General features: G+C 44.0%; 1 protein-coding gene across 1 annotated transcript in view; it reads left to right on the top strand.

Moving 5' to 3' along the window:
- The window catches only part of PAMR1 (peptidase domain containing associated with muscle regeneration 1), a 58,728-nt gene that overhangs the window by 5,760 nt on the left and 28,136 nt on the right, over positions 1–24,832 (top strand). The window contains 5 exon segments of the mRNA XM_032692119.1: positions 3,154–3,330; positions 4,070–4,198; positions 12,224–12,338; positions 17,354–17,571; positions 22,639–22,746. Coding sequence (XP_032548010.1) covers positions 3,154–3,330; positions 4,070–4,198; positions 12,224–12,338; positions 17,354–17,571; positions 22,639–22,746 — 747 coding nt within the window.

The raw sequence follows: 24,832 nt of genomic DNA, 5'->3' as shown, positions 1-24,832 counted from the left end.
TCTGCCACAGCTGGCCAAGGCCTTGCTTTCAGTGTTTTTTTCAGCCAATAAATCTTTCCCCACTTTTCTCTGCCTCCTTCTCTTCTGTTTTGGGGTAATGATGGCCAAGTGTGGGTGTGGGAGCTGCCAGTGGTTACCCATCCCCAAACACATACGGAGGAATGAGGTTATGCCTTTGCCTCCCTGGAGCACAGGCTGAGCTCAGCCACACAAACAAACACTGTTTACATGCAAGTGGCTCTGTGCATCTCCCTTTTAAATTTCTGAGGCAAAGGTTTTATGTGCCTTTTGTTCAGTAGCCTAGAGATATTTAAAACAAAATCCCCAAAACAAAAGGGATTCCACCATTATTGAAGGGGTGCATAAAGTCTTCACACAAATTTCTTTTAAGAATAGATTCTGCAAAACTTCAAAATAATAATTTCATGATTTATGTGAGGAAAATCCTAGAAAAGGCCTCTTAAAAAAAGTCTCAAATCCCCATATTTCCTGAAAGGGAATTAAATTGTCAGTAAATCAAAAGACAGTCTATTTCCATTGTCTCAGTTGAGACAAAGGCAAGAAGTGAGGAAACAGCATTTCTAGGTGGCAGCAAGTTTATTTTTGCAAGTCATTTAAGGGACAAGATCTGCTCCCATCTTAGCACTAAACATTACCTCAAGGTCAATTTATGTTACAAATACACACATTCAGTCCATCAAGAATAAGTGTGGCATCTGCTTTTTGGCCCTGTTGTGAACACAAACTCTACGTATAAATATGCTTATGGACACATTCACACTCTCTTACCCACATACAAATACATGTGCAATATTTTAGGGAAGAATAGAGTAATTTAGGTGAAAAGGAGCCTCTGAAGGTCATTTGGTCTAGCCCCTTTCTTGGTGCTAACTTGGAGGTTGTGTTGCTCACAGCCTTATCTTTTCCAGGTTTTGAGTTCCTGGAAGGATGGAGACATACTTTTGTCACTCCAGTGTAACTCTGCCTATGAACATTTGGATAATTTTATAGATAGCAATTTCTCTTGGATAATTTACAGCTACAACCCAAATGAATATAGCCATTTTATTAATAGGCTTTAGCAATCTTGAGAGAAATCAGATTTCTAGCTTGAGTTAGGAAAGACGAGAATTTAAAGGAAGCTTTACAAAAGCTCTGAGTGTTGGGTACTTATTTAATAGTCAGACTTTGCAGAGTACTGCTTCAGCAAGGAGTGATACCCCCACTCCCATACACTAGAGAAACAGCTATTTTCTGTCTTGTATAGTGAGATGTATTAAACTAAATGTCAGTTCTAATAAGATAATTAGACACATGTAATCAATTTGCTCTGGAATCTGAATGAGATACAATTCGTAGATAAAAGGCTTAATTAAAACAGAATAATAGCCATAGATTAAGAAGTCCCAGCTTGGCCAGGTTGATTGACTGCTGTTCTGGGAATTAGAATGTATGAGTTTAATTCCTGTCTCTGCTCTTGTTTTTCTCTGGGACCTTGAGCAAAGTCACTTCACCTCCCTTGTGCTTCATTTTCCCATCTGGAAAGAGGACTTTGTAGAGTATATCAAGATCTACAGGCAAAGGCTATAAAACTGCTGAACACTAAGGTTATTTTGATGCAAGATTTCATTATTGGAACAAAAAATTACAGTACCTAATTGAATGTCAGAAGAAGCTTTTTCCTTTTGAAATGATTATAGGGGCAGAGAAGGGGAATGGAAAGGTTTCAGCACAAAAAGCAGCCTCGTTCCTAAACTTAGAGCAGTGACAGACTCTCCCTGGTCTGTACACCAGGCACAAGGGAAAAGCTCAGTTCTGAGAAGCACAAAAGGCTGAATTTCATTTCCCAGGCAAAGGAAAAAAAGTGAAGGAACAGTTTGGTGGTCCCTTTTTTAATAAAGCCAGTAAAAATCATTAGGGGGAAAGATAAGCTTTCAGGAACCAGGTTTCATGAGGTTATGGAGAATCAAGCGAGACAGAGCAGCTAGGCTCAGTAGTAGGGAGCTCCAGCAGGCACAGTGATTAGGTTATCAGGGACAATGAAACAAAAAACAGTTGTGTGAGAAGGGAGCCAGGTACAGGCATGCATTGGAGTGCTCCGCCTTAAAGACATATTGCTTGTCGCAATGACAAGGCAACCCCGTTACTCAGAGTTTAATACACAAGGAAAAAGGTTGTTATCTAACCACAATTAAAAAAAAAAAAGAAAAAGAAAAAGAAAAAAAAGAGGAGGATAGAGGGGATAAAAAGAGCTGGTCTCATTAAATTTCCTTCATGTCTCATCTTTCTAGTCTGCTCTCTCTCTTTGTACCATCAAACTCCATGAAAGCACTCATCAGGCCTGTCAGCTAGTTAGGAGGCATGCTGACAGCACCGTGCACTCATTAGATCTTACTTTGTAGAATTTAGACAGCACACTGGTGAGGAAAGACAGGATCTGCATTTATTGTGGCAGAGTCACAATCTGAGGTTGTTTCTTAAAAGAGTAGTTCCAGCATAGCTTAAGTATCATATGAGGTTATGTTAAATAATAGAAAGATGTTGCCATATTAGAAACGGTATTTGACAAAATGAACCTTCAAAAATAATGAAAAATCTTGTTTCCTTTGGCAGAGAAGCCAAATGTAACAATGCATGCTTCTGAGTGAAAATAGGGAGCAAAATTAGCAAAACCCAGCCTCAAAAGGGGCTTTTCCTGGTGGACACCCTGGACTTCAGGAGCAAATTCACAAGTAGAAATACAACCAAAACATACTGTCATAGTTTAAATAATCTATACTATACATGATGCCATAAATCAGTCCTGCAATCTGAAGAAACTTTCTCATATGATGTCATCCTCTGTGGTTTTTTAAAACTATTCTTCTCACCACAGAGGGGGGAAGGATTGCAGAGACAGTGGACATATTCCTTCCCTCTGGTCTTTCTGCCTCCTCTGGCTGGCAATGCAAAACTGCCTCTGTGTTCTTCAGACAACCAAGCCACATTGACATTTTGGCCACATGTTACCATGTAGTTTGGGTTTTTCTGGGCTGAAGACTCTGGCCAGCCTCATGCCATGCATGATCTGACAAATCACTGAATAGATCCTGCCAATCCTCATCAGATAATGGATTATTTCCATGTGTCCCCCTCTCTGTTCTCTGCTTGCAGAGTACACAGTGATCAATGAAAACTGCCCAGGTGCTGAGTGGAATATCATGTGTCGGGAATGCTGCGAATACGACCAAATTGAGTGCATCTGCCCTGGACAGAAACAAAGAGTGGGCTACACCATTCCCTGCTGCCGGAACGAGGATAACGAGTGTGACTCCTGCTTAATCCACCCAGGTATGTTTATGGCCATACTGCATTCACACCAAATCTTTGGCCAAGGCATCAGCACATAATGGTGGATGCTGGGCAGGGGAGTGGCGAGGGCAGGCACATCTCACTGAGGCATGGGATTGCCCCACATCTCCTCAGGAACTCCCTCTGCCACTCTGCTGACAATAGCAAGACACTTGGCAGGGTGACATTGCTGCCAGACAAAGAAAACACTTCATACAAGTAGTGTTGTCCTGAGGATGTCTTAGGCAGGTGTGGGAGCTGCCAAAGGGTGGCATGGTAGCTGGCTTCACACCAAAAGTGGGTTTTTGGTGCTCTGGGATGATTTTCATCCCCAAAGCAAGAAGAGAGACAATTTGGAAGTCCTGCTAGCAAGGAGGAAAGAGAAAAGTGAAAGGTGAAAGCAAGAGGAGATACGGCCAGGTTAAAAGACATTAGAATCACTTAGGCTGGGCCCAAGTGGCACCAGCATCCACATTCAGATTTCTGAGAGAGGCGTTTACAGTTGGAGCAATGAAATTTAGAGGTTTGGGCAAGTCAGACCAGGAGTTTGGTTCCAAGTCTCTCAGCTCCCTAGGTTTTGGGGGTGGAGGTTGGGTGTGGTTCACAGTAGGGAAGCTGTCAGCACCACAGCAATCACTAATGTCATTGGTATTTTCTGTGGAAAAGAGAGAGAGGCTCCTCCTCTTCCTGCAGGACAATCCACCTTGGCTTTCATCTAACACAGTGGCTCTCCTTTTAGGCTGCACCATTTTTGAGAACTGCAAGTCCTGTCGCAATGGCTCCTGGGGAGGGACACTTGATGACTTCTACATCAAGGGAATCTACTGTGCAGAGTGCAGAGCTGGCTGGTATGGCGGGGACTGCATGAGTAAGTGTCCTACATGGGCAGGGAAGCATGTCAGGGACAGGGATTGGTGGGACAGAGCCAGAGCCGTGCTGTTTCTTTCCAGCTATTCCTGTACAGTGACGCTTGCAAAGGGCACAAGCAGAAGTGGCCAAACACAACAAGGCAGTAGGCAGATCTACAGTGAGGAAAACTTTTCTCCCAGTGCTTGTCTGCTAGGGATAGGTTGGGCCCCCTGTCATGGCAGGTTATGACCCTACTAAATTTCTGGTTTGTTTTGGTTTATTTTTAAACATTAACTACTGTGACTCCAGAAATTTTCTGGTGTCTGCATTTCTTGGACATACTTCAGAATAAATGCTGAATTTATGCTCTGATTCCCCAGAGCATAAGCATAAATATTTACAAGGGCAACAGCTATATCAAAGAGCTTCTCTTCTGTCCTCCTTCAACCCTTGGACTGAAGAACCAGCCCCAAGGAAGTCATAGTACTTCCTCTCTCTTTTACACAGCTTCAATGCACTCCAGGGCAGTTCCAGAAAACAGTGTCTTGCAATTGCTGACAGTGTCATGAGAGACCAGGAGTGTTTCAGGCTCTGGTAGCAATATCTAAAGGTTTTGTTCCTGACAGTGTACAACAGCTCCTGCTCCTTAAATTTTGCTAAGTTGATGGTCTCAGTGCTGTCTTCAATAACAAGTTCCATCAGCTAATTTGATACAGTTTAAGACTGGTTTTTCCTTTACCAATTTCCCACTGGTGAAGGTAGAGCTTTCTTTAAATTTTTATTGACTGTCTCTTTGTTCACATTTCACTGGAAGGGATGAAAGCAGAGTCAGCTTTCCCTACTCTGTTCTGTTCATTGTTCTACATACCTCAGGCTTGCATCCTCTTAGTCATTGATTTTAAAGTAAAAATTCAACTTGCTTTCCCAACACAGCCCATGACCATTCAGGAGGTGAAAGCATACAGAATAAAATCATTACTTCAAGCAGCAGAATGTGGGGAATCAACATGTTTTGGCAACAGAGCTAACTCAACCTTGATGCTTTGGAAGTTGATCAACTGAGTCCTGTGCCATTTATGGTGTGATTTCTGATAGCACTGTAATGTCCCGTTTGCTCTAGGTCAATACTAGAGCTCCCGTGGTACTTTTTATAAAAGCAGAGCCAAGAAAGAATCTTTAACTTCTGTAATATTTCCTCCATCTGCCTGAGTATATTGGTTGCCTACATTAGATTTCAGTCTGCTCTCCCTACTTCTTTTAAAGCAAATACGCCCTCACAAGAGGTCTATTTGGACATTTTTGCAATGTTAAGATTTTGGAGAGCTTTATCTTTTATTGGTTTTCCTACTACTCGCTCTTTTGAGGGAAGCAGTGTGACACTAAGGATGTGGTCTCTTTTGTGTGGTTCTATGGTACTTGGTAGGCAGTGTAAGAAGGTCAGATAGTGCTGTTGCCTCTTCCACTCTTAAAAAGGCGACACGGGGGGCAGTTGTGATTCCAGCACACTCCTGAGCTCCCCTGTTCTGGCTCTCATGGCTATCTCACTTTTGGCCTTGGCTCAGGCATGCAGAGACTGCATGTCTGGAAAGCAGCCCTATAACCATGGTGGGTGCTGGAGTGCAGGCTCACAGTGACGTGGCTTGGGGTCTGGAGGGTGGCCAGCGATGAGCCTTTGAACACCAGCATGCACTGCTGCCGGAGCAGTGGGCATGCTAACACATCACACTTCGGAGAGGGAAGGAGGAGGCATCTCTCTTTGGCGCCTGCACACAGCATCACAGCTGGAATTTTGCAGCCAGCCCTGTGTATCTTGCCAGCGGCAGAGTGACCATAAATCCCAGAGACACAAGGAAGCGCAACCACAGTAATTAAGGGACGGAATGTGTCCTATAGTGCCAATGCCAGTGCTGACAAGCACACGGCCGGCCCTGGGGACTGCCCGGGGCACGGGCCGCTCCTTCAGGTGAGACCGGGAGACGCGGCAGGATCAACTCCCGGCGCCCGGCGAGTCTGCGGGCGGAGGGAGCGCCGGGCTCTGTCTCCCTCTCGCGGGGCGCGGCGGGTGTTACCGCGGTGCTCCGACTGCCGGGGCCGACGAGGAGGGCGAGCACCGCTCCGGCTCCATCCCTTCGCTCCCGGACCGCCCCCAGACACTGCTCGGGTCCAGCCCGCCCGGCCCGGCGGGGTCTCCGCTCCCCTCCCACCCGGCACCGCCGCCGCACGGGCGGGAGGTGGCGCCCGCCGGCCCCGAGGAGGCCGCGCCGCCCGGCCCGCGGCTCCAGGCGGGGAGAGCGAGGGGTGCGGAGAATCCTGCGGGCGGGATTGATGCCGATTTGATACTGTACGGGGTCAGGGTGGTGGTGGAAACTGGCAGGGCTTGGTTACCTCAAGGGGAGCAGTGAAGCCTAGCCCTGTGTCAGTGGCCAAGGGGCTGGCTGCAGTCTCAAGGGAAGGGTGAGCCCCTGGGAGCGATTTCTGGGAAATACCAGCAAAAGCAGTGAGGTGCCTGGAGGGCCGTGTCAAGGAAGCAGTACCATGGGATGGCGTATGGGTCTGTCCAGTTTATGCTATCTGCTGGCATAGCTGGATGCATGGACATGGCTGAAAACCCTCCAGAGGACACCAGACCATATGGTAAAATGGTAAATGGTACAGGGTAGGCCAAAGGATGTTATTAGGAAAAAACCACACTGACTAGAGTTAATTGGACACCGGGACATTTTCTAATGGGACTTCTGTTGTATTGAATTATCATGCCCTAAAAGGTACATCAGACACTAAAACCAGAAGAAAATCAACCTGTAGAGCCCTTTTCTCTGTTTGAAATGTCACCTGAGAGCACATGCTCCATCAAAGCAGGAGAGTTTTCAAACAGGTGTCCTGAGCCTTGTTGTCTGAATGTGGTCCCTGTGATGAACAACATCACTTGCAGTTTTTGATACTTTGTGAACATTAGTGTTTCACATAATACTAGTGACCAACAAACAACAGGTAAGGACAAGTTTTGACAAGTGACAGCTACCTTCCTATATCAGCCTTTTTCTGAACACCAGTAACGTTTCTACTCTCATTCTCCTCTGCAGTGCTCTTGACCTTTGAAGGAGCCTCATATCAAAGATGTAGCACTCAAACAGCAGATAATGAGTTCTTACCAGAGGTCGTCTCAGGACCTCTCCCTCCATCATCCCACAGGTCTCTGTGGGCTACAACGCAGAGGTCTCCTGAATTTTTTTTATTCTCTGTTAGTAACAAGCTTTAGAGGAAATCTTACTGTGGCCCTGAAAGCTGCCTTTTTTCAGGAACAGGAACGGAACAAGGATGTTGGTACTCTGCCAAAGTGGTTTATTTTTTTGTAAATGAGGCAGAATTTGCCAGCATTTGTGTTTATGATGTAAATTATTTTTGAGAGCTTTCCAGGTCTCCTGCAGATTTAGAATGGGAAGAGAAAAGACTTCTTTTGATCAACATATGATTGAACTGTTGGTCTGAGGAGTGAGCCTAACTTCTTCTAGAAGGTCTGGAGATAAAAGAGCATGGATTTGATGTGACTGCAAAGGTGCTTCACATGCAGAGACGGGTGGTAGCAAACCTGAGAACGTTCTTTTGGAGATAGTCATTGAATGGCTCCTCTTTAGTCTCTGGACCACCTGCTTTGCTGGCCAAACTTACTTCCTTGGCGCCAATGTTCAGAGAGTTCAGGCTGTACCGCAGCAAACAGAGGAGTGTGTTTAGTATGCCATGCATACAAGTATCTCTTTGCACCAGTTCTTTGGCTTTCTTTTGTTAAAGGCATCAAAAACTCAAAAGCCCTTCACAACGAAAGGGAAACTTTCTTTGAGGTGGTCCAAGCCCCCTGTCAAACCCTCTGAAGATTTCTAGCAGCTTTGTCTCAGGTTGTTTTTGAGTCAGGAGCCCAATGGCAGCACAAGGGCCCGTTTCTTGCTGTGGGAAGGAGCATTATCATTTACACCACAGCAGATCCTGCTGTACTCATTGAATCCTAATGTGGTTGCTGGGCACAGTCATTAATCCTTGCCTTTTACACAGGGAACTAAGCAAGCCACAGAGGAGGATGAAACACTTCTGAGGAACACTTCTGAGCAGGGTTTCTGTTTCCTTGGGTCCTGCTTAATTAAGGGTAACTGAGGGTAAATGAACAAAGGGTATTTCATTTGAACAACACTTTCTTAAGAAGAAAGAAGAGTAATTGACCTGCAGTTTCATGTTTCCCCATAGACCTGATGCAGCAGTATTGATTTCTAGACGCTATGATCGATGGGAACGGCAGATGCTTGGTACTTCACCAAATCAGGTCACTGTCACCCTTTTTTTCCCTAAGGAAGGAAGGGCCTAGGGGCAAGCATTAAAACCCACCATTTCAGTAGGAAACATTCATCCCGTATTACTGGTTAAAAGTTTAGGGTTCCTCTTGGGAAAGAGATGGAAGCAGCAGGGCTTTCTGTTGGACTAAAGAGGTAAAAAGAAGCGAGAGAATTGGTGTGGAGGTCTTTTTGGTCATTTGACTTTTTGCTTATCATCTGTGGTGTGCAGACTATCAGAGTCTCCTGATTTGGTGATGCTGTTAGACTGAATTGCAATTTTTGGCTTACAGACACAGGCTCATACCTCAGCAAAGTAACAGAAAGCTTACCAGGGGATATAGCCACGTGCAAGATTCCACTTGGAAAAATGTAGTCAGGAAAGTAGAAACTGAGAAATTAGCTCTGTTTGGTGTGTAGTGATTTAACTGTGCATTTTGCTAGCACTTGCATGTACAGATCACAGTAAGCTCTGCAAAAATCACTAAACAACTTTTCTTCTTCTATAGAGGAAAATACTATTAGACATATTTTATAGCTGGGGGAAAGGGAGAGGTTACTGAAGGTGAGAGAACTCTCTGGGCTAAAAGTGTTCAGCATTCAAGATGAGGAATTAGGACAACTATCCCTGGACAGCTGCCTAAGGACAGCTGCAGGATAACCATGAAAAGATATTGCTTCCTCAGTGTGTGACCTTGTCTGCTGTTTGTTCAGCTCATTGTCCTCTGATGGTTTTCATAGACTGGGCACAAATGACTGGAGTACTTCATTTTATTCTGTTGATGCTGGGCACTGAAGTACATTTCACAGTATGTAAAGCTGAGAGCAACACAGGCAGAGTGGGTCAGGTGTAGAAGAAAGGTAGGAAAGATGGGGTAAGGGCTGTATATTCAATATGTGTTACACTGAGTAATCAGTATTAACACTGATGATGGAGGGGCTGTGATGCTTATATACCTCATTGACATGGTGGTATTAACACGTAAGGATGATGTAGTGAATCCTGAGGACAAAACTTCTACCCTGGACTTCCACAGGGCCGATTTCGACCTACTCAGAAGACTGGTTCAGAGGGTGCCTTGGGAAACAGCCCTTGAAAACAAAGGGGTCCAGGAGAGATGGACATGCTTCAAGAAGCAAGTCTTCAACGCACAGGAGCAGGCTGTCCCAGTCTGCTGAAAGGCGAGCTGGTGGGGAAGACAGCCAGCCTGGCTGAACAGGGAGATTTTAAAGGAAATTAGAGGAAAAAAGAGAGCTTACCAACTATGGAAAAAAGGACTGGCTACTCATAAAGAGTTTAGGAATATAGTTAGGTCATGTAGAAAGAAACTCAGAGAGACAGAGGCAGAATTTGAACTCAGTCTAGCCACTTCTGTTAGGGATAACAAGAAGTGCTTCTACAAATACATCAATAGCAAAAGGAGGGGCAAGGAAAACCTCCATTCTTTGTTGGACATGGGGGGGAACATAGTCACCAAAGGTGAGGAAAAGGCTGAGGTGCTTAACACTATCTTTGCCTCAGTTTTCAACAGTAAGAGCGGTTGTCCTCAGGACAACTGGCCTCCAGAGCTGGTAGACAGAGACAGGAAGCCAAATAGCCCCCCTGTAATCCAGGAGGAAATAGTTAGCGACCTGCTGAGCCACTTGGATCCTCACAAGTCTATGGGACCAGATGGGATCCATCCTAGGGTGATGAGGGAGCTGGCGGAAGAGCTCACCAAGCCACTCTCCATCATTTACCAACACTCCTGGCCTGCTGGGGATGTCCCAGATAATTGGAAGTTGGCAAATGTCACACTGATCCACAAAAAGGGCTGGAAGGAGGACCCAGCAAACTACAGGCCCGTCAACCTGACCTCAATGCCTGGCAAGGTTATGGAGCAGATCATCCTAAGTGCAATCACACAACACCTACAGGATGGACAAGGCATCAGACCCAGCCAGCGCAGGTTTAGGAAGGGCAGGTCCTGTCTGACCAACTTGATCTCCTTTTATGATCAAGTGACCCGCCTGGTGGATGAGGGGAAGGCTGTGGATGTGGTCTGTCTGGACTTCAGCAAAGGCTTTGACACCATCTCCCACAGCATACTCCTGAAAAAGCTGGCAGCCCATGGCTTGGACAGGGGCACTCTCTGCTGGGTCAGGAAATGGCTGATGGCCGGACCCAGAGAGTGCTGGTGAACGGTGCTGCATCCAGTTGGCGACCGGTCACTAGTGGTGTCCCCCATGGATCAGTGTTGGGCCCAGTTCTTTTTAATATCTTTATTGATGATCTGGATGAGAGGATTGAGTGTACCATTAGCAAATTTGCAGATGACACCAAGTTGGAGGGGAGTGTTAATCTGGAAGGCAGGAGGGCTCTGCAGAGGGACCTGGTCAAGCTGGAGGGATGGTCTGATTCCAGCAGGATGAGGTTCAACAAGGCCAAGTGCCAGGTCCTGCACTTTGGCCACAACAATGCCCTGCAGCCATACAGGCTTGGGACAGAGTGGCTGGAGAGCAGCCAGGCAGAAAGGGACCTGGGGGTTTGGATTGACAGGAAGCTGAACATGAGCCAGCAGTGTGCCCAGGTGGCCAAGAAAGCCAATGGCATCCTGGCCTTCCCTGGCCAGCAGGACCAGGAAAGTGGTTCTTCCCCTGTACTCAGCACTGGTGAGGCCACACCTGGAGTGCTGTGTCCAGTTCTGGGTCCCTCAGTTCAGGAAGGATATTGAGGTGCTGGAGCAGGTCCAGAGAAGAGCAATGAGGCTGGTGAAGGAACTTGAGCAGAAGTCCTATGAGGAGAGGCTGAGGGAGCTGGAGTTGTTTAGCCTGGAGAAGAGGAGGCTCACAGGAGACCTCATCACTCTCTACACCTCCCTGAAAGGAGGTTGTAGCCAGGTGGGGGTTGGTCTCTTCTCCCAGGCAACCAGCAGTAAGACAAGAGGGCATGGTCTTAAGCTGTGCCAGGGCAAGTTTAGGTTGGATATTGGGAAGAAATTCTTTACAGAGAGAGTAATCAGACATTGGAATGGGCTGCCCAAGGAGGTGGTGGATTAACTGTCCCTGGAGGTTTTTAAGATGAAACTGGATGTGGCACTTGGTGCTATGGTCTAGTAACCATGGCGGTGTTGGATCAAGGGGTGGCCTTGATGATCTTGGAGGTCTTTTCCAACCTGGTTGATTCTATGATTCTATGACAAACATGTCTCCTCTAGGAATACATCAGCTGTTTTCCTCCCTCCTTGTGAAGGACTAGAAACTGTGATGCTAAGTGCAACAGCTCCTTCTCTCATTCTCTTGCTCACTTGATCTAATTCAAGTATTCACTGTAGTTTTGCCACCTTCCCACCAGCTTCCTCAGCATCAGTGATTGCACAGGTCAGCATAGGCTCCATCAAAAGTGTTCTAAGCTGGAGTGTCAGCCAGGTGGGTGGGCTGGCTAATTAATTGTGAGGCAAAAGCTGTAAGAAATGGTTTCATTGGGCTACATTGCAAACCAGGGAGAAGCAATCAACTAAAACTTTTCTAGGGCTGCTCTTAGCCTAAACAGTGCTCCAGTATAGTCATAACTCTTTATGACCATTGTGTGGCTGTCCTATTATTTTATATACTGCCTTGTGAGAAGGTGTGTATCTTCCTAAGTCATCCTGTCTTCTCGTTCTGGTGTTGTTTCTATGTGTATTTTCTTCAAATGTCTCTTGCAGGTCCCTCACACAGATTTTTTTTCTTCTTTTGCTCCCCAGGGTGCGGGCAGGTTCTTCGGGCTTCTAGAGGTCAGATTTTGCTGGAGGGTTACCCACTGAATGCACGATGCGAATGGACTATCCGTGTTCAAGCTGGATTTAACATTGAATTAAGGTGGGTCATGTTGACTTTTAGCCAGCACTGATTTCAGGTGGACATTGGGGCATATGGATAACCAAGAGCCAATGAGGGTCAACAGCTGTAAGCTCTGCAGCACTGAAGGTATAGCTACCACTTTGCATTTGGTACCTCAGTTCTTTCCCCTGGTCTAGCTTGTGATGGGCAACCACTGGACAAATCATCAGTGCTGTGCTTTCAATTTCCATTTAGGACAGCTGGATGCTAAGGAGAGTTTCTCAGATTTTAAGCTCAGTGTAGCTCTTTTCAAGACCTTTATATCAGAGAACCCAACATTTTCTGAAGACAGTACCAGGTACCAGGCTGAACTACGACATTCTTTGATGAAAAGCTGTAGGAACATTTTAATATGACATCTCATCCAAAGAGAGAGTTGCCCATGGGACCTACCTTGCATTTAGCCTACATTTTCCCTCTCTTATTTTTCTTTCACTTATTTTAGCAGGCCTGTCTTCTGCCAGCTTCAGTTATTCCTCTTACCATTCCTGTGTCTGGAGGATGTGATTAGTTCTGCAAGTCATCGCTCTTCTGACCTGTGTATGCTTAGACTTACTAACCTGTTCTTTCTGACCCAAGCTCACAGTTTTTGATTGGGTATCCTGCCTAGTGCAGGAAAGCCTCCTGTTGGACTGATTTCACGTGTGTGTAGCAGGGTGCTCACACGTGCAACAGGAAGTGTGGCAGCGGGTGGTATCCAAATCCCACTAGTTAATATGAAAAAAAACAGTAGCCAAACCCTTCATATCAACCCCTTTCACCAACTTTGGAGCCCAGGAAAAAGAGCTATGCTAGACACAAAAACAGTTGAAATATGTTTAAAAGGTTTGAATGTGTTCCTGTATGTTTGAAGAGAGACTTAATAAGAGGAAGATGACTCAATTGAATAGAAAAGAAGAGCTTGTGGCTTTCCCACACTAATGAACTTTTTTTCAGACTTGCAAATGTGAGCCTATTGTGTAGTTATGAGCAGCTGCAACTAATGCCTGGGATAGCATTGTAACCTCTTGACTTTGGAGAAATGTGTAGGAGAGACAGGAGCAATGCTGTGAGGAGAAGTTTTGTGTTCTCATGACACAACTTCACATCAGTCTCAGCATGCATGAGTTTTACCTGCCTTGTTTTTAAAAGGTGTTGAGGTGCATGATCTGCACAGCACAAGCTCAGGGAGCTGATTTTTTTTTCCCGTTTCTGAATAGGGCTTTGTCAGTTGTAAGGCTTAAAAAGTGCTTCAGGAGCTACAGGTGTCACCCTGTCTTCACTGTTACAGGGGTGGGTGTGAGAGTGGAAATGGATCCTGTGCATGCACCACTACCGAATGCACCCATCTCTGGGTAAAATGTTGACAGCCAGGTGGCATCAGGCACAAGGTACGAGAAGGGGAGAAAAGGCTATTTTTACAAAGGACACTAGATTGAAGAGATGTACAGTTAGCAGATGTGCTAACTCTTTTGAGAAATCAGACCTCCATTGTAGACCCTGAGGGCCACCCGTATGCATACTAGGAAGATGTGTCACATGAGATCGGTACAGTTCATTCTATTTATCTTTGCTGTTACCAGAAAATGCAAAACTTTAACATGAGGAGCATCCTGCAGAGACTGCCTTTCTCTTTCTCCCCATGTCCAGCCTTCCTGCAATCAAACAAACACAGTACTAGGTATCTCCTTGATGTAACTAAATTGTTATATTCCAACTGTGAAAGTCTCCAAGAGGGAAGCCTGAGCTACCAAACTTCTGTTGTAAGCATCTACATTCATCTGAGTTGGGTAGTGTTGGAGAAGCCTAAAGCCCTTTGCATAGCCTGATGATGAGTTTAATGTCTGAATGTCTAAAAATCCCATCAGATGACACAGTACTTCTAGGGAAAGACCAGAAACTCTCCTCAATGTCCACACTTAATCCTACCACCCTGCAAGTTCTGCAGGAGGCACAGAGGAAACCTTCAGGGCAAACACAGAACAGGAGGACCTCACATAAGGTACCTCTGTGTAGAGTGTTCTCAGAGCTGACCATTGAGGTATTTCAGCAGTTAGACACTGTGGCAAAGTGGCACAATAAGCCTACAACTTCTCTTTTAGGCCATTCCTACACAGAAAGGGAGGTACAACTAAGCTAGCCACCAGAGCCTGCCTCCTGAGTCTACCATCCCTCTTTCCTTCACTGCATTTTCATACAAACATGCTGATCCCCTCTGTGGGTGGTAACTGCTTAAAACTGTAATGCACAGCCAGCACTGTGCTGAATCAGCACAACTGCTAACAAAAGAACTCTTTTCTTCATTCTGTCTGTGCATAAATCCTGTTTGCTGCCACCCTGATGGCTTGCAACGGCAAGGATGGGTACACTGGGATACAGAAGGTGAACAAAGTGGTTGTCTTTGTTTACATAGAGCAGGAAGAGTAGAATTCTCAGGAGCACAGATAAATCTTCCCTTGCTTTAAACTGTGCCACTCAGTCCTTTGGAGATTGGTTTAGAAGAGCTGTTATGATAAATAGCGCCCATATTGCGGTGGTAATTTGTTTTCCCTGCCTTTTTTTCCCAGCCTTGTTTTGTTTTGGGATGTGATGTATAAGCTCCCTCAGCCTAAGCCATGTCAGGGGTGTCATACCACAGCAGAAGTAGCTCAGAACTTTCAATCTTTTTCTTTAGTGTCTCAGCAGAGAGTTTTAACTACTCCCTTTGGCTGGAAGCTTTCCTTAGAGGGGTTGGTGAATGTACTCACACTACAGACACTGATGAAGTCAAGACAATACTTTGCATTTTGTATCTGATGAGCTGTTGCATGAAATTAGCATGCTTATTTTTATAATATCCAAGAGAGTTATAATTACAGTTTCACTGGTGAGGGAACTGAAATTCATTACATTGCCTGCACCTATGATTTAAACAGCAATAGACCTCATGGTCTGTAAAGGGGCCTGTCAACTGGGCCATAGCCAAGAGGTTTTTAAAAGCTTTGGCAGGTTTCCTGACCTGCCAAGTCTGAGTCTTAATCATGAGATCCCATGTCATCAGTACAGTATATCTGCTTCTATGCCAAGTTAAATAAAATGCAAATCAGAACCCCTATGCCTTTCACATTTTCCACTCTGTTTTCCTCATTTTTTAATGCAGAGAAAACAAACAATTAAAGAGAGTATTCTGTGTATGGTTCTTTCATTATGTGTTTTCATTCTGTGTGAGTATGTCTTGATATTCTTTGTTCAGGGATGCACTTGCTAGACACAGTTTACCTTTACATGTATAAACAATACTGCTCCCAGTAGGTAATGGACATTCCAGAAACTTTCCTTTTGTACTCACACACATACTTAATTTTAATCAGAAATGCACCAGGTCAGAAAACCAGTAAATATTTTTTAGGATTGGGTTTCAGGATAAACTGTAGCCTGATAAGTGTAATAAGGATGAATGGGTTAATTTATATTGCTCTATTACTTCCATAAGGATAGATCCCTGGGGTATGTTTCAACAGTGAAAGAATGTTTTGAAGATGTAGTGTATAACCTGATACCTGTGAGGATGTCTATGACAAACCTGACAGAACTAGAATTCAACTCATGCATTTTATGCAAAGCTAAGTTGAATTATTGCTCTGTGATGCATATTTAAAGCAGATGTGGGTTTTTTTCTTGTTCTACATACCATCAGATGATTTAAAAAATGTGAGGCTCTGCTCCATTGGTGTAGTTTCCTACAACTGTTCAGTCATTTCTCTATATGTAGTCTACTCCTGATGCTCTAAAACTAACCATATGACCTGAACAAAGATGACTGAGTAGAGTCAAAGAAAGGTCATTTCACATAACATGGGGGCCTCCTTAACATGGGGGCCTGAGTCCCGAGATGAGAAGTTCAGGAAATAGGCTCTGCAACTCTCTTTCCCTTCAAACTGTGAGGTCCAGCAGCAGATCCAAAATTTTGTCTCGCTTCTTTGGTGTGCAAATGCAGTCTGCAAATCAGTAGGCCCACACTGGAATAGGCAGTGTGGGAGATATAGCCTAATCCTAAGTACACGTTTGCAGTGGTAGGGGTTCCTAGGAAGACTGAGTACATAACAAGTTTCATCTATAAAATATCCTACTGAACAGTAGTTACACGGTCTCTCCCAGGCCCATATCTTCTCTTTTTCTGCTGTGCCAAGGCTGATCCCAGCCTCCCTGGCCATTGCACATTCTCCAGAGGCACTGGGTGTATCTCACTCTGTTTCTCATTCATATTCTGGTAGGATGCTTTGGCTCTGGACCCAACTGAATTCAAATATCAGTATATAGCATGGCTGTTAATGAACAAAAGCCTCACACAGTGCCTGGATTGAAGCTAGAAAAGACAGACATTGTGGGAAAAGGCTTTAAATATTTCCTTTCTGCACTAACCCCTGTGCCTTATTTCTGCTCTCAAAAGAAGGGCAAGTGCCAGACATTGAGGATTTACTACCATTTTGCTTTCTAATGCAAAATGTGCTGTAGTATTTTGATTCCATTTCTCTGGCTATTTCTGCTTCTCTTATATCCCCAAGCTTTCTTTGTATCTCTAATTGCTGACTTCTGAACAACACAGTGTAAATAGCTTTTGAACCTTGTTATTTGATGCTACTACTTTCAACTACTTAGAACTTTATTTAGGGGAAATAGAGCAATTTTTAGCAAATGGCCATGATAGAAATATGCCCCCTATATTGTCTTACCCTATATGAAAGTTCTGACATTGTATTATGGTTAGAAACCTGATGCATGTGAACAGACTGTATGACTTCAATTTAGACTTCACTGTTCTGACACTTTATTATTCTCATGGAGAAACTGTATAGAGTTGAGCTGGCTTCCAAAGATCAAAATGCAAAAATTGAGATGCAGTGAGGGAGACTTTATGTGGTTAGGGACTTTTTGATTCATTGAGAGGGGTAGGCACTAACTTAGCTAAACATGCAAATAAATCATATTCAGGGTGCACAGGTATGCAGTCTGACTGTGTGTCCTTGTTCCCCAAGATTTTCCATGCTGAGCCTGGAGTTTGACTATATGTGCCAGTATGACTATGTGGAGGTCCGTGATGGGGACAATTTGGACAGTCGGATAATAAAGAGATTCTGTGGAAATGAGAGGCCACCTCCAATCCAAAGCACTGGGTCTTCACTCCATGTCCTCTTCCAGTCTGATGGATCCAAGAACTTTGATGGATTTCATGCTGTCTTTGAAGAAATTACAGGTAAAATAGTCCAAATATGGAACATGCCACTCATTCTCATTAATTCAATTTGACTAATCTCTTTCCCTGTTTTGCTTCATTAAAAACTTTCATGCTGTGTTGCCAACAGCAACTTACATAAAGTCAGTGTGGGGAAGATCCAAAAGCTGTCAGATGGCATGTGAATGTGAGGCTCTTCTAAAAAAGACTGAATTCTTTCTACTTGTGTGAAGAACAAGCACATCAGCCAATAGAGAAAAGCTGCTGTTTTGTGTGACTGTTCAGTTTGAATCGAAGAATTAAGAGCACAGAAGGAAATAGAGGAAGGGGCATGGGTATCTGCAATGGCAGAATTGCTCAATGCTGTATACAGGAGCAGAGTCACTGTCTCGACTACCAAAAACCTGATGCAAAGCCTCATGCCCTGACAGAACTCTTGTGTTGGCTCATGTACCATTAGGGCATTAAAAAAATAAAAAAAAAGGCTGTACAAAGGACAAATTATTTTCTTTAAGAAAAAAAATAAAAGAAGAGGCATTTTCTATTCTGTAGCAATCTCAGTGTTATGAATGACAGAAGCAGGACTCCAAAATTACTGGTTTTGTTACTACTCAGTGCTTGAGTCTCCTACATTGCTTTCCATAGTTTCTTTCTGACTACAAAATAGCATTTAAAGTGTAGCTGGCTCCTCATTTTTCCATTGCATTTGCAACAGCCTCTATGCTCTTTCTGGATCTTCCTTGTTTAGCTATGTAAGGAATTTTGGTCAAACCTATCCACAGTACTCCTGGCACAGAAGGTTAATCAGACTGTGCTGCTTTGCCATAGATAAACCCTGCAGGATCTCTGACTCACCATAACTTGCCTTCTGCACACACTAGTGACCCACATTTCATGAGGTCATCCTGGGTATATCTGTCTCAGGAAATTTAGTTAGTTTATATAACCCTTATATAAATACACAAACCTACAGAGGATCAGCTCTTAGCAATGAGCAGAAGTGTAACTAGCAATCTGAAATGTACATACTTCTGGATGCAGCACCTATGCCATTTCTTAGCCTGCCCTGTTCTTGAAATGTCACTTTTAGTACCTGCCAGTAACATAGCAGGAGCAGTTAGCTATTGATAGTTTGCCTGGGCTTACAGCAGGAGAGGTGACATAGAACAAATGAGTGTGGCGTGGGCTATGTTGCATAAGGGCTGCCTACACTCAGGGAACTAACATTTTCCATATGGTGCAAGCTGAATTGGTTCTGTTTTCCCTGCCCAGCAGGGAACACTTGGTATTCGAATATGGTTGAGCACTTTATTTCCGCCCCATTTTTAGTGGTAATTATTCTGAGGCTGTGAGGCTGCAAGTGTGGTAATCCACATAGAGCACGTTGTAAAGGCCTTCTTAGAGTTTGTGAGGAGGTCTTATTGTGCACTTTATTATGAGGCTGTTCTGGTCTAATGTGTAGCTGCAGTGAAAGGCTTTTCAAACATTCCCAGTGTCTTTTTATGTGAAGCATTAACCTGGCCAGCAGGACCATTTAAGGCAAGAATACAGTGTTCATGGGGCAGCATAGAATTGAAAGCGAGGGCAGCACAGGACCGAAAGCTCTGGCAGCACATTGAAAACTGAAGCAATTCCCTTGAAACTTTCCTCTGTGCACAGCACTGTGGAAGAGCCAAAGTCCCCAGAACAGATTTCACAGGGCTTACTAGAGCAATTTCCTATGCTGCAGGTGAGAGCAGCAGCAGCACAAGTGCTTACAGGATGTGGACCAGGCCATGGAGGTGATCTGATGTCCCCAGCACCTTAGTGGAGTAGTGGAGAGGACTGAAGAAGCATTTTATGCTGCCAAAAGTGAATTCCTTGAATTCCTTCCCTTTCTGGCTTCCCTTCCTGTGAGCTCTGTACTGGCTTAGAAGTCACAGCTTGCTGAAACAGGGGTGCTGACTGCACAGATGTCACTGGTTCAACTGCCAGAAAGGTTTTGATTGATACAAAATAAGCTGCAAAGCCTGTATCTCCTTTAGGAAAGGTCACTCCATGTGTAGTTATTAAAGGATGAAACTACACTACCTGCTGTGCTGCCTAGTCTGGGGCAGGTGCTAGGTCCCATCCCATGCCAAGTGTGAAATGGGAACCAGTAATTGGCATGATTGACTAGAAGTCACTCAACAGAATTCAGATGAGAATCATGGGGGACCAGATGGGGAGCCATCAGGGTCTCTTAAGGATTAGTCATACGCTGGATCCAGTTAGATGAAAGCCTGTTACTGACTTTCAATAATAACACTTTACTTTTTGTACCCCTAAGCTAGCGATCTTTGACACAACATAGTGGATTTAACCTTTTATAGTATTGTCCTATGTTGTTTGACTTAATCCAGGAAACCAAGACTCCTTAAAAAAGGAAAAATATTTAGTGCTCTTGAATATCAGGCATTTTCAAGGACAGTGTCTGACAGTATCTGAACCTTATCCTTGTCCACTTGACATGCTTACTTTTCCATAATCATGAGGCAAAGCTGTGGCAAAGACAAAGCTGAAAGTTCACTAGCTTCAAACCAGCAATCACAAAAGATCAGTCTGTACAGTCTTTTGCTTCTCCTTCCCTTTCTCAGTGATATTTTACTTTAGTTGGATACAATAAAATTGCCACATATATATTTCATTTTAACAAATGAATTACTGTCTTTAGTCAGGCCTTAGTCTTCAATGAGACCTGGAAGATATTTGTTGTCCAGCCATGTATGAATTGCTCTTACATCACCACATGAAACCTCCAGAGTAGTCCATATGTGGCATCTATATATTTCTTGTCTCATGCCATCTGGATATAGGAGACTTCTCCAAGAGAAGCTACTCTGAGGTCGGTCCATATGGTGGCAGAGTGACACATCCTGGCACATGGGGGCTTTTCCTGAGGTGGGAGACGCCTGAGCAGGTCTCGTGGGAGGTGCTGAGGAGACCTGCACGTTGCCAGAACAACCACCCTTCTGTGCCCCACCATGCCTATGCAGAGCAGCCGGGGGGTGTGCAGCAGGTCATGCAGTGCTCGGGTGCACAGCAGGGGCGAGTTCCTGCTGTGGCTGCAGAGCTGAGCCCAGCCATGGTATCCACTCAGCAGGGAGCTATGTCCTCTGCACATGCCAGAAAGGAGGTGGTGACCCAGGCAGAGCTTCCCCAAAAACATGGAGCCATCCAGGTCTGGCTGCAGGGAGGGCCAGAGCCTGTCTTTTTTGGCTCAGTCATCTCTTCCCACACTTCTTAAGCAGATTGACTGCAAGACAGGGACTGGGAAAGCAATGTCCCTCCTGCTGTAAGAGAAGATCAGGGCTGTGACCTCCTGAGGAACCTGAACATACCACCTCATCATAGGACCCCCAGGGTGGATTGCTTGTGGTTGCAACACTCAACAGTTGGTACAGGCATTCATTTTTCTTTTTAACCAAAATAATCATGGAAGGACAAAGATGATCTGTAAAAGAATTGGAATGCAGAACTTTCTAGCAATTATTATTTCCAGGTTTAATGTGTGAGCTATCAACCATACTTGGATAATTCTTTAAGATAGCAAGGAATATGTTCTGTAGTCAATGTGAACTGAAACTGAACTCAATTTCTGGTATGGATCCAGATGTGAACTTTGCTGCAGAGTCTTGTTTTATAAAGATAGACTTGAAGCAGGACATCAGATCCTGAACTCTTCAGGTGTTGGAGTTACTTGAATCTTAGACTAGATCTAAATCTTGAGATTTTGGGTCTACTTTCTGTCCGCTAAAACCCACACTCGATTTGGAAAATAATCTAAGTGGAAATTATTTTTTTTTTCATTTTTGAGATTAATTTATGTTCTTGTCCTGGTTTCAGCTGGAATACAGTTAATTGCCTTCTCAGTAGCTGGTGCAGTGCTGTGTTTTGGACTTTGTATGATAACACACTCATGTTTTGGTTGTTGCTAAGTAGTGCTTGCTCTAGATCAAGGACTTTTCAGTTTCCCATGTTTTGCCAGTAAGGAGGTGCACAAGAAACTGAGAGGGAGCATGCCCAGGACAGCTGACCCAAACTGGCCAAAGAATGTCATGCTCAGGATATAAACTGGGGGGAGTTGGCTGGAAGCTACCATTCGCTGTTTGGGGAGGGGCTGGGCTTCAGTCAGTGAGGGGTGAGCGACTGTGTTGTGCATAGTTTTTTTTCTCTCAGGTGTTATTTCTCTGTCTCTCTCCCTTTCAATGTAATTATTATTACAATTATTGTTATTATTATTATATTTTATTTGGTTTCAATTATTAAGCTGTTCTTATCTCAACCAGTGAGGTTTAGTTTTTCTTCCTCAATTCTCCTCCGTACCAGAGGAGGTGGGGTGAGTGAGTGGCTGCCTGGTACTTGGCTGCCAGTTGGGATTAAACCATGGCAGTCCTACTCACTCATCTCCCCTTAGAGCAGCCATCAAAGAAAGTGTGTGTGTGTTATTACACAGTGGAATTTGCTGATATTAATTGCACAGTTGCACATTCTGATATTAATTTATGGTAGTATGTACAGTTTGATGTGTATCACTGTTAGACTTGTTGCATGCAAGAGCTTCTCCAGAAAATTTAGGATCATCATGACCATTTACAGCTTCCTGAACCAAAAACCAGAGAAGTACTCCTCAGGGACAAAGCAACTTCCAAAGTCTAGAATTACAAGATGCAAGACCCAAAAAACCCGCCAGAACCCAGAACTTATCCCTAAACTCTGGAGTGAATGGCAAGAGAAATGTAGTTGCTATTGTCTTTAATTTAGGCTAAACATTATTTGAGCTTGGTGTAAATTATTTTTCTTCCTCAAACACTTCTTACCACTTGACTACAGTTAAAGGAAAATGGTAAAAGTAATGGATATTGGGTAAATTACTACTCACCCCTATTAGATCCCTTCTCCAGTAAGCAAGAGAAGACAACTTTTTGACATGCATCAGGCCCTTTACTCTGTCTTCCTAACTTTTAACCAGAATATATAATTTACCCCAAGTCACAACCACCATGAGGAAAACCAGATAGGTGCCCGATCCTATGAGAGACCATGAATGTTCTTGCTTTTGTTTTACAGCTTGTTCTTCATCTCCATGTCTTCACGATGGGACGTGCATTCTAGACAAAAGAAGTGCCTACAAATGTGCCTGTCTGGCTGGCTACACAGGGAATCGCTGTGAAAACTGTGAGTACAGGCACTAGTGTGTATGACCAACCTCCAGGGTTGTCATTGATATAGGCCCATTAATTGTTACGAGTGTCACTGATGTGTAGGGTCAGGTCAGTCATACTGCCAGAGAGCACACTGAGCTTCCTCTGGCATTTTCAAAGACAGGGTGCTTGCAGTTTTCCATTGAATCATTCTGGAGCTTTATGTCTAGTGTAAAAGTAAAACAGAAGTGGAACTAAGGAAAAGCACACAAGAAATCTTGTAGGGAATTAGCCTTATCAGACAGAGATATACCTGCCTGCTGTTTTCCACTGTGTGGATCAGCTGTTCTCTACTAAAGGCACATACTCCAGCTGAGCCCTGTGCTTGATGCTCTAGTCAGAGACAGTCATAGGAAAGTTGTCTTCCCCCACAGCCACCTGAAAGGTAGAATTCTGGCACCATAAATGACAGAGTCTTGGGATCAAAACAAATGAAGAAGGGTAGATTCTGTCCATATCTGTGTTGGTAGTTCTCACTGTCCCTATAGTCATACACTCGGTTTTGTCTGCAAGTGAATTGTAGAAATAATTGGGTTTAAATCAATTATCTGTTCCAGTGATTTACTTCATACATGAGCAAATGTCTTCATCTAACAGGGCTTGAAGGAGCAAGAAGGAGTAAGAATTGTGCAATATATGCCACGACAATGACTATATCATCTGTACTAGCTGAAAGGAGCATGCTGCAACATTAAAAGTCCCTGAGCTAGACCTCCAGCTGACCCTGAAGGATTTCAGTGATGATGGTGAAATATACTTGAGATCATATTTGGCCCAAGACAGGAAGCATGGCTTACTGCTGTGGCATTACTCTGGCCACAAAGGCACACAATGCCTTGCCTGCTAGGAGAGTTTTCATTTCTATGTCAGAGGAGCCCATATACACCAACCTATCTTTTCCCACATATGCTGTTGTCAGGAATGGATTCATCCTGGAATTTCTTTTATTTCATCAGGGGAGTTAAATCATAGTGACATGATATGTCCTTTCATGGGTCATTTTGAGACAAAGCACCCTTTGATTTCAGCAGATCCAGAATTACCTCATAAGGCTTGACTTCCCTCCCAGCAGATCAGAGGAGAGGTAGTTTTATATTTTCTATGAGTCTGAAAAAATTGTGGTTCTGAACAGCATGCCTCATTCTGCAGATTGCACCAATTCCTGGTATGTGTTCCATAGGGAAAAGGTTACTGAAAATGGAAGGTTCCTGACCTCAGGACAGAGAGTGGCTGGCTCTTCTGCTAACAACCTCTTTCCTGAGAATAGTTGTTTAGCAGGTCATTTAGGGACTGAAAACCCCCGAGCTCTTTGCAACTGCTCAATGGGATTAGTTCTGTTCCTGCCTTTAGAACAGGGTTAAAAAAAAAAAAAAAAAAAAAGGAAAGATTCCTATCTGGTTCAGAATGAACCTGTATTTCAGATTAATTACATTTCCAGCAAACCTCAACCCTAGTTTTGGCAGGCTCTACACTACGGTCAAGTCATGGAATGAAGCTCATGTTCTTTTACTGATTTTCTGTAACACACAGCAAAAAGGGAAGTTGGTAAAAAAACCGATAGGATGAGACTTCTGTCATCGTAAACAATGAAGGGTACAAGCAGTAACAGGATGAAAGGGAGAAGACACTTAAAAATATAGACAGTAAGATTTTTAACTTGGTAGGAATCCTATAGTTTGATTAGTGAAAGAAAATTTAGGTGAATCAAATTCTGTTACTGTTGTGATGTTTGTGGCTGTGTGCTTGCCTTTTGCTTAGGCTAGGAAGTATTGTTTTCCAGCACCTATATTGCTGCTTTCCATAACAGAAATAAAGGTTGACTTTTTTTGTTGTATATGAATAGCAAACCTCACAGTGGGAAAACATCATGGCAATTCTCTGTTTTTTCCATCTTCGAATAATTTTTTTTCTTAAGATAGTTCCTTCAGTTTTGCCAAAAGGTATCCTAAGTATTTTCCACTGTATGGGGGAGAAACGTCAGAAAGTTAAAGTTTGATTCATTTTTTAAGAACCAAAGGAAGAACTGGGAAAAAATATCTATGAGTGTAATTCTTTAAAAA

Source organism: Chiroxiphia lanceolata, chromosome 6 (assembly GCF_009829145.1).
Source record: "Chiroxiphia lanceolata isolate bChiLan1 chromosome 6, bChiLan1.pri, whole genome shotgun sequence".
Classification (NCBI taxonomy): domain Eukaryota; kingdom Metazoa; phylum Chordata; class Aves; order Passeriformes; family Pipridae; genus Chiroxiphia; species Chiroxiphia lanceolata.
The sequence above is the reverse complement of the archived record's forward strand: the minus strand, read 5'-3'. Positions and strand labels throughout refer to the sequence as shown.